Raw genomic sequence first — 10,332 nt, forward strand, 5'->3', positions numbered from 1 at the left:
TGAAACCTCCTATGACCAAAAGGCTGGCAGCTACTTCTGTCAAAGGATAGGGTGATGATCAAGTAGCTCTCAATCATAATATTTGAAGTATATACGTAATACAATTTATTAATAACAAAGGTCGAACACTTAGAAAAATTAATTTAATCCGGCTGGATTCGATCGTGCCAGATGCTTTACGAATTTTTCTATTTGGTTCTTTGTTTATGATTTTTAAAGACTTTTTAACTGTCGTTCGAATCCAGCCGGATTGAATGAATTTTTTTAAGTGTTCTATTTTTGTTATTAATAATTATAACAAACTAGTGGAGTAATTTAACATAAAAAAAAATTGAATATCATACATTGACTTACAATTATATGGACGTCGGGTCCGCGCTAAAAAGTGTCCGAACTTATAGGGCGTTAAAATCGTATACAGAGCGTCATTCACGCTTTAGTCATCGTTTGTTCGACTGCCAGCGAAGCAAGCAAAATTAGACATTACTGCGAAGACATTACAATTTAAATTCAACGTTTTAGCTTTTTCATATTCCTTTACATGTCACTACGTTTAAATAGGTTGACTTGGGACATTTTTTTCGTGGTTTTTGTATTAGACCCGTCGTCCATATAATTGTAAGTCAATGATATCATAGTAGTAAAACATCGTGGCATTCAAAAAAACTCATAAATATATTTACTATATAATTTTTGATGTTTATGCAAATAATTATTATTTGCATTAAATATTTTCTGTTTGTGAATTCCTGTCAATCTAAAAAGTAAATTATATCGTAAAATGTTAGAAAACGGATTTTGATCGTTTTTCGCTTGCTCCATTCAATGAAATGGGCTAAATAATTTAGTAGGCCCATAAAAGGCTCTGGTTGATTAACAAGAGGCGTGGGTGGACCGAAGAAGGAAACTTGCTAAAGCACTAATAACATCGCTTTGTAGCTTTCTCTCGAACGTTCCATTAACGGTTTTTGTTGAAACTTATTTAAATTATTTGTCAAAAAATGAACTTGTTACTACATTGAAATATTTCAAATTAACGAAATCACTCATTACATAAACAAACAGTGCCTACAGACCGCAGTGTATGACAAAAATTTCCGGCAGATGTGGCGCGACATCGAGTTAGTGACTCGTCGGTACTTACGTTAGGTAGGGTTTCGTATGTTATACAAAGCAATAAATTGTCATTTAGGCCAAGTTAAATAGTACAAAGTACTATGTATACTTAACATTTCAACAATAAAATCTATTTATGTCTAGGAATTACTGTTAAGAAAATCTGCAAGCTGCATTTTTACCTATACTTCGAGATGCGTTATTATTCATTCTAATGATATTACTTATCTTGGCCATCACAAAAAGTTTTATTAAATATGTATGCGGGAAACATGGGCAGGGAGTCCAAGGTGGAATTTCACTTAGTGCTTTATGCATCGAGTCGCAAATTTTTACACATAGATGTTCACTTTGTATAATTTCTTGGAATTTGTGCTCCATTTTTTCTACATATGCGACGAAATTATCAGGAGGAATGACCAACAAAGGCATTGACACATCTTTGTAATACTTAAAGTTTAAGTCTTCGAAATAATTGTAATTCTCTATATCCAACTTTAGGTAAGATCTTAGAGCAGCACAGTCTTTATGGTGATCCAGGCATTGTTTTAACAAGTGCGCACATATATTAAGAAGAGGCAAATCTTCCGGAAACAGTAGTTTGTCATAATCAGACTTGGCAACTTGAACCGACGTTTCCTTCAATTTTTCAGATGTATTCAAATGTTTCTTGTCTGGCTCATCTCTCATTTCTCTGATTCTGCGAATTTCAAGAAACACACTTTCCAGGTGCTGGGTACTATGAGCGTCACTGATATCATCACCTTTTTTAGACTTTAGAATGTTAGAAACAAATATAGTCATAAATCCTATGACAAACATTCGACAAGTGGGTTTTCTGGTCTTGCCAATTTGCGCTCGCATTTGTTCAATGAAATCGTGGTGGACGTCATTGTGTAGTCTACACGTATACAGAGATGTGTGTCCTTCAACCTTCAGATCATGAAATAATTGTAAAACAGATTTCATGATAATTTCAAACTCTTCAATAAAGCCCGCTTCACTTGACACATCGTTTCCACTTTTTGAATTAATTATTTTTAACGACTGGAACAATTCCAACATTTCGTTAAAGAATCCTAATTGAATCTCGTCTCCACAAAAGGCTCTTTTGTATCCATTCGGCTCCTGAGTCGGCGATGAACTTAGGGCATCCAATAAATCATCGATCATACTTATAAATCTAGCCGTTTCCTTTCCAGATTCGTCAATTGCATGAAAATTTACGTAAGTATTAATTCCAGCAGCAACTTTTTTGCTTAAAAGTTCCCTTGCATAATTTATATTCTTCTTTTCTCCAGTGGAAGGGTTAATATGGCTGTTTGTTAACTCTGGTGCTACTTTGAAACATTTTTGGCTGTCCTGGTTGTAAAAATCTTGAATGTGTTGAAACTTGGCTACAGAATCTTGGAAATGAAAATCATTATGTAATAACTTGTTACGTAGTAGTTTCAGTAAGTAAGGTGCGTCTAAAATAAAGTAAATTTTTCTACCATTGACATAGAAATACGGTTTAGAACTGGAGACTTTTCTTCTAATCGATATAGCTTCTATAAGTCGTGCAGACGCCAGATCACTTACAAACGCTCGGACGTGAAGACCTATATCGATAAGTTTTGTTAAAATTTTGTTAATCCATTTCAAGACGTCTTCAAAGTCTTTACTTTTCGAAAGTAAAGCGTACCCTACGGGTTGTGAATAATCGCAAAACAATCCACGAATAATCATGACCAAAGCACTTGTTGCAGGCCTCGGAGACTGGACTCCGTCGACTTCGTGGAATCCGACAATTTTGTCTTGCTGACTGCTATACCACAGACTTGCTTTCAATCCCATAGTTCCGATCACTACAGTACAATTCCTCTCTGCGTCTGACATACTCTGAACTTTATTTTTCAAAATAGAAAGCAAGTCATCTGTAATTTCTGATGTTACTGGTATAGAGATTCTGGTAATGGTTTCTTTTGAAGGAAGTTTAAGTGTTTTTGACAGTAAGTGGTATGCGTCTGGACTAGTATGATACAGTTTGAAACAAAACAGTTTATATTCCAATGTATATCTATTTCCACAGTGGAACTCTTTCAAGTTCACCTGCGCTTTCACGAGCTCAGATAACTCTTTTGACAAATATTTGTCGCATAGTTTTGAAAAGATCTCTTTCCGTTTTGCATTAAACTTACTTTTCACTTTTGCCAGTTTCAATTTGGTTGTTTTGAGATCACTTTTTAATTTTTGGCAGTAAGGTAGGCTGTGTAATAGTTGGACATTCGTCTGGGTGTGAACAAATTTCGTATCGGGACAAGTTTGAGTAAAGACAGAGTAAGAGCGTGGAATGTCGTCAGTGTACGTTTGTGTCTCTTTACCTTCTTGCAATCGACCAGGTAAACAAAGAGCCGGTACTGCGTAATCCGCCACTACCATAATTGGACCCTTTACTTTGATATCTTCTTTTCGAAAATGTGTTTCACATACATAATAGCGTTTGGAACTCTTTTTTATTAAGTCTTCACGTCGTATTAGTTGCAGCCAATTTTCGCGTCTGTAATAAAAAAAGATTATTCAACTTCTCACAAAAGTTACCCTCTACTTGGTTATAATTTCAAAATCAAAAAGTAGTGGCACTTATATGTTCGACCTTCTACGATAATCCTACTATAATGCGTAATAAATAATACATACAATAATAAATATACTTAACTTTTATAAAAAAAAACCAACCTCAAAACTTCGTGGAAATACACCTATTTGCCAAGTTGAAATCGGTTACTAGAGTGTGTGTGTAAATAAAGTTAATTAAAATTTTAAACTTAATTAAAACTTGCGAAGTTAATGGTGTTAATAAAATAGACATTTTTTGTTATTGACCTTCATTAGAAACTATTTCACATACATCTCAATTTAGTCCTTTATTCGCGATACATACACACTAATTATTTAATGCAGCCAATTGTTCCCATTTAAGTTTTTGGTGGGATTTTGTTATAATACATACATTTGTAATTTTAAAGAACGCTATCTGCGTGGACTCCACAAACAACAAAGAAGCATGTACGATAACTATTTTGTTAGGAACGGTAACGCAACTACCATCAGTCGGAGAAAGTTCGTATCGCATAAAATAGATGGCGCTGTTCACGAGTAAATGACGCGGGCATGCGGGGCGTTGCGGGGAATGTTTATTTTCTCGTCTCCACTATTTGAGGTTATGTTATTATGTATTCGTTTTATTTGATGCAAATACTTAATGACTCTACGATCCAATTTGATAATAATGTTCAAACTTGCTATTTACCTTTGGGGGTCAGTAGGAAGCGGGAAAAATTTCAAGTTGTTATTGTCACTCGAGTTCATACACGCAAAAGCAGCACAGAAATGCCGATTGGGAGGCATTCTGCCCGCATAAGTATTTGTTGGTGGATGCACTACAGGTTCATCATCTTCATCTCTTTCCATTTTTACTGTAATTTCATTTGCACTCATTGTTCTTATCACCAAAGCGCGTATTCCGCTACCCGATTGTGAGACTATGGATCGACGGCAAACACGGAAAGTGAATACGTATGTGTATTACTGTGTCTCTGTGTGCGCGAGCTGCTTCCAAACAAGCACGGAGCGTTGCCGTACCGTTGTATAGAAGTGTGAACTTGTGCTTGTAAGCGTTAGAAAGAGATAGGTAGTTGGTTAAGCGTTTTTATACTCTGACGAAAGGGGCTTGATACTTTTCTTAGTGACAGTTTAACACGTCGCGGTCGGCATGCATCGTGAGAAATAATAATAGTACTATAACATTACATACTAGATTATGTAAACTTATAGGTCTAGACATATATGGATTTAGCAGCATTTGAACGTCTTAATATACATATTTGTTAATAAGGGACGGTCGTCTATAGCTACGACGCTATAGTATCGTATAGTTATTATCGAAGTAATAATTATTATGTTATATTAAATAATAGTAGTTGTGTAAAAAGTGTTATTTTTTTATTTTATTTTTGAGTTTGGCGATGTCCTGTAATTTATTGTGAAAATGAGCAAGATTATTTAAATAAAAAAGCTGTCAGGAATTCTAAGTGATAACAACAAGTAGAATAATATCAGTTGGTGTTTAAGATGTACAGATGACCCAAAGCAGAAATTTATTTTCTGTCGTAATCAGGTGGAAAAGGTCAACTTAAAACAATAAAACCATGCTACTGAAAATTCACAATTTAATCAATTAAAAACCCAGTTATAACCGGATAAAACTAATATTTATGGGTTTTTATTGCCATAGAAATCTGCAAACTGCATTCTTACCCATATTGCGAAATGCGTTATTATTTATTTTTACGACGTTACAAATCTTTGTCATCACAAAAAGTTTTATTAAATAGGTATGAGGGAAACAGGCGCACGGGTTCCAAGGTGGAATATCAATTATTGCTTTTTGCAGCGTTTCGCAAATATTTAGACACACGTGTTCCCTTTTCATAATTTCTTGGCATATGTACTCCATTTTTTCTACATATGTGATGAAATTATCGGCGGGAATCACCGGCAATGTAGTTATTTTATCTTTGTTGCCTCCAATATAATACTTGTAAATGAGATAATTCATATCTCCGCAATAATTATAGTTAGCTTCATCCAATTTTAGGTAAGATTTTAGAACAGCACAGTCTTTATGGTGATCCAAGCATTGTTTTAACAAGTGCGCACGTCTATTAAAAAGAGGAAAGTCTTCCGGAAATTGCAGTTTATCACAATCAGAATTAGTAACTTGAACAGACCTTTTCTTCAATTCTTCAGCATTCAAATCTTTCTGGCTATGCTCATCTCTCATTTTTAGGATTCTATGAATTTCATCTAGTACGCTATCCATATTGCTACAATTTTTCGACTTTATAATATTGGAGAAAAATATAATCATAAACCCTTTGATAAATAGGCGACTAGTGGGTTTACTGATTTTGCCAATTTGCGCTCGCATTTGTTTAATAAAATCGTGATAAACGTCATTGTGTAGTCTAGACGTATAGAGAGATGTGTGCCCTTCAACCTTCAGATCATCAAATAATTGTAAAATGGATTTCATAGTAATTTTAAACTCTTCAATAAAGTCCCCTTCGCATGACACATCGTTTCCACTTTTTGGATTAATTATTTTTAACGACTGGAACAACTCCAACATTTCGTTAAAGAATTCTAATTGAACCTCATCTCCACAAAAGGCTTTTTTGTAACCAATTGCCTCTAGGGTGGGCGACGAACTTAGAGCCTCGAATAGATCATCGATCATACTTATAAACCTCGCTGTTCCCTTTCCAGATTCGTCAATAGCATGAAAATCTACATAAGTAGAAATTCCAGCAGCGACTTGTTTACTAAAAAGTTCCCTTGCATAATTCATATTGTTCTTTTCTGCAGTGGAAGGGTTAATATGACTATTTGTTAACTTTGGTGCTAGTTTCATACACTGTTGGTTATCCTGTTTGTAAAAATCTTGAATATGTTGAAACTTGACTACAGAATCGTGAAAATGAAAATCATTTTGTAATAACATGTTTCGTACTAATTTCAATAAGTAAGGTGTGTCTAGAATAAAATAAATTTTCCTATCATTGAGATAGAAATATGGTCTAGAACTGGAGACGGTTCTTCTTATTGCTTCAGTAAGCCATTCACACGCAAGGTCACTTACTAACGCTCGGACGCGGAGACCTATGTCGAAAAGTTTCATTAAAATTTTGTTAATCCATTTTAAGACGTCATCAAAGTCTTTGCCTTCAGAGAGTAAAGCGTACCCCACAGGTTGTGAATAATCGCAAAACAATCCACGAATAATCATAACCAAAGCATTTGTTGCTGGCCTTGGAGACTGGACTCCGTCGACTTCGTGGAATCCGGTAATTTTGTCTTTCTTACTGTTATAGAACAAACTTGGTTTTAATACCATAGTTCCCATCACTACTGTGCAATTCCTTTCTAAGTCTGACATACTCTGAACTTTAACTTTCAAAATAGAAAGCAAGTCATCTGTGATTTCTGGTGTGACCGGTATAGAGATTCTGGTAATAGTTTCTTGCGAAGGAAGTTTTAGTGTTTCAGAAAGTAAATGGTAAGCATGTGGATTGTAATGGTACAATTTAAAGCAAAATAGTTTTAGTTCTGCGGTGTATCTAGTATCACAGTGATGCTGTTTTAAGTTCACTACTTGTGCTTTTACGAGTTCAGCTAAATCTTTGGACAGATATTTGTCGCATAGGTTTGAAAAGACGTCTTTCTGATGTTGTCCAGCAAGTATTCCTCGTTCTCTTGTCAGTTTTAATTTGGTTAATTTGAGTTGACTTTTTAGATTTTGGCACAAAGGTAGGTCTCGTATTAGTTGAGCGGTAGTTTGAGTGTGAACAGACTGTGTACTGGCCCATGTTTGGGTGAAGATGGTATAAGAATACCTCTTGAGTGTTTGCGTCCCTTTATTTTCTTGTCTTCCTCCAGGTAAGAAAAGAGCTGGTAACGCAAATCTTGTCAAATGTTTTCTGTTACCACTGTCCACAATATCTTCTTTTCGAAAGTGCTCTTCGCATACACGATAACAAAAAGGGTTTTTTTCAGTTAAATCTTCGCGTTGTATTAGTCGAAGCCAATTTATACGTCTGCAAGGAGAAAGAAGTAAATTACTGAGCGTACCTTTTACCTTTGAACTGAAAGAAGTGAATGAAAACAAACAACTTCACGTATAATAAACATTAATTAATTATTATTCATTATTATACAATAATTTAAAAAAAAAAATTTTTCCTCAGTATTAGTCATTAGGCGTCAAAATCCAACACCTTGAAACACTAAAACAAGACATAGGAAGAAACCTCTCTAACAACGTCGACTATAATAAAATATGTGATAAATATTTTAATATCCACAAGCGTCTTGTTGTACTATTGTCTGTTTCAACTAATACGATAGATTTAAATACATAATGACAATGAATAATACTTTTCTTAACACCTGACCGACAACGGCGGTGGCGACAATAAATAATAAAAGTATCAAGTTACTTTTCTCGGAGTATAAGCACTGTTTACACATTGATGTGACCACAGATTTTTTCTTTTTCGAAGCTTCAATTTAATGCTAATAAGTTATATTATATATATTTATATTATATTACCTTCCGAGATCTAGAGGTAACGTGAAAAGGGTCATACGGTCACTTGCGTTCATACACTCAAAAACAGCGCAGTAATTACTGCGGTGTGATTGTCTGCTTGGATTTGGATTCGATGGTGGAAGTTGCAAAGGTTCTTCATCTTCTATTTCCACTTTTACAGTCACTTCTTCATCACTTTCTACTTTCATTGTCTACCACAACGTGTACCGCTCTTAGTATTACGAGAGAGACTAGTCGATCGGTTTGTTTAGCGGTTCACCGACAACGCACACATTAAATATCTGAAATTCTGTCGTGTGTCTTTGTGTGCGTTAGCTTGTTCAAAACGTAAGGCAGCGTTGCCGTTGTTGCGAGTCGGCACTCTGTAGTGGGGATAAATTTGCGTTAGATAGAGACGGGTATATTCATTTTGCGTTCCATTTGGATTCAACAAAGTATTATAGCGTTCGTTCATCGCGTCCAGTCAAATTTAGTACTTATTTACCAGCAATAAAATGTTTTTCAATACAGTTCGTTTTAATTGTCTTTATTTCAAAGTATCCTTTTAAATTAAAGTGGTTGATAGATGGTAGCTTTTATCAGTGAACTTTTTTCAGATAGTTTCGTGACGTCTTAAATTTTGGGAGTGCGTAATTTTTTTTTAATTCTACGCTCTGGTAACAATGTAAGAACTGCCAGCCAATAAAATAAAATATGAAAATAAATTTTATTAAATATTTGTTCCATTCACGGGACATTCTTTCACTTATCACATTGATGCACAGTTCATGGTGGTCATAAATAGTCATAATACCGTGTAACGCACTCTCAATTTTTATTATTTATGTAGACTAACTTTTCCGCTTTGTTAACAGTCAGAAGGAAGTAAATAAGAATGTTATATACGTCGGGCTGTAACTAAAGATGTGCAATAATTTGTTGAAAATTATTTAATACCCAATGTTGAGATTTTGTATGATCTTGAAAATCCCTCTCAAAGAACATTTTATCGTAGACTCATAGTTGAAAAAAACGTGCGATCTTATTCAGCATTTGAAATCGTGTATATAGACTATGATATGAATTGGTTGATGACTAATGATGACAATGATTGAATGAAGATAGAACGTGACGGAAACGAACTACAAATGTGCAAAAAAAACACGTTTACGTAATGCCAGTTAGTTTTGATATATTTTTTTTAAACTGTATTCAGCGGATTGAGGCGGATTGTATTAACCTGTATAAATATATATTTGCCTTTTTTTAAAGCAAAATTTTTCTTATAAACGTTAGTTTTCTGTACCTAATTTCGATGACAATTTTTATTACCTAAGTATTTGAGTGTATTATCGTGAAAATATTAAATAATATTTCAGGATCCTACACTCAAATACTAAATAATACTTGATGATAATATTCTACAGTATTTAAATAAGTAATAAAAATAGCCACCGAAATTAGACTCTATGACTTACCTGACGATTACCCTAATATTTTATGTTTATTTGGCATCACAAATACAAACAGCAGTATGGCTAGGTACATTTCTAGAGACAACCTTACGCTAACTTTTTATTTGTAAGTCAATGGCTAACTTGACATAAATGCATTGCGAACGTTATGCAGTGTCTGAAAATATTGTGCAATGGGTACAGTTGGACCTTTTTCACGATTTCAATAAATGAATTCCGACAATGAATTATTTGACAATAATCTGATATACTCGTATATCCGGTAATCATCCATGTTGATAGTTCTGTCTCTTTAATTTTTGACTAAAAATAACAAACAGTGAGAAAGCTAAATAAATACGAAGAAGTCTTCGGGTAAACGATTTGGTTTACGACTTTTTTGAGCGTGACATTTGGTAGCTATGTCTCGATACGACTCTGATAATAACACATAGTACGACGTTGCTAACGGTGACATTATTTTGTTTCAATTATGGTTTTAAATATCAAGGTACATTTACAAGATAATTATCGTGATCATCATCACTTCGAACCCTTAGAATAATAACGCATAGAAACCTAGTCCGCACACGCTAAGTGAGGCAAATTGAAGCGCGCCTAATGGGCCTA

At 34.4% G+C, this 10,332-nt stretch overlaps 1 protein-coding gene across 1 annotated transcript; it reads right to left on the reverse strand.

Moving 5' to 3' along the window:
• Positions 1-654: 654 nt before the first annotated feature.
• On the reverse strand, positions 655-4,649 carry LOC113230978. The gene is made up of 2 exons (XM_026465096.1): positions 4,409-4,649; positions 655-3,655 (listed from the first exon to the last, which is right to left on the reverse strand). The coding sequence occupies exons 1-2, from the start codon at positions 4,594-4,596 to the stop codon at positions 1,270-1,272; spliced, it is 2,574 nt and encodes an 857-aa protein (XP_026320881.1). The 5' UTR covers positions 4,597-4,649; the 3' UTR covers positions 655-1,269.
• Between the last annotated feature and the right edge of the window lie 5,683 nt (positions 4,650-10,332).

This window comes from Hyposmocoma kahamanoa, unplaced genomic scaffold, assembly GCF_003589595.1.
Source record: "Hyposmocoma kahamanoa isolate Upper Pololo Valley unplaced genomic scaffold, ASM358959v1 64, whole genome shotgun sequence".
In the NCBI taxonomy this organism is placed as follows: domain Eukaryota; kingdom Metazoa; phylum Arthropoda; class Insecta; order Lepidoptera; family Cosmopterigidae; genus Hyposmocoma; species Hyposmocoma kahamanoa.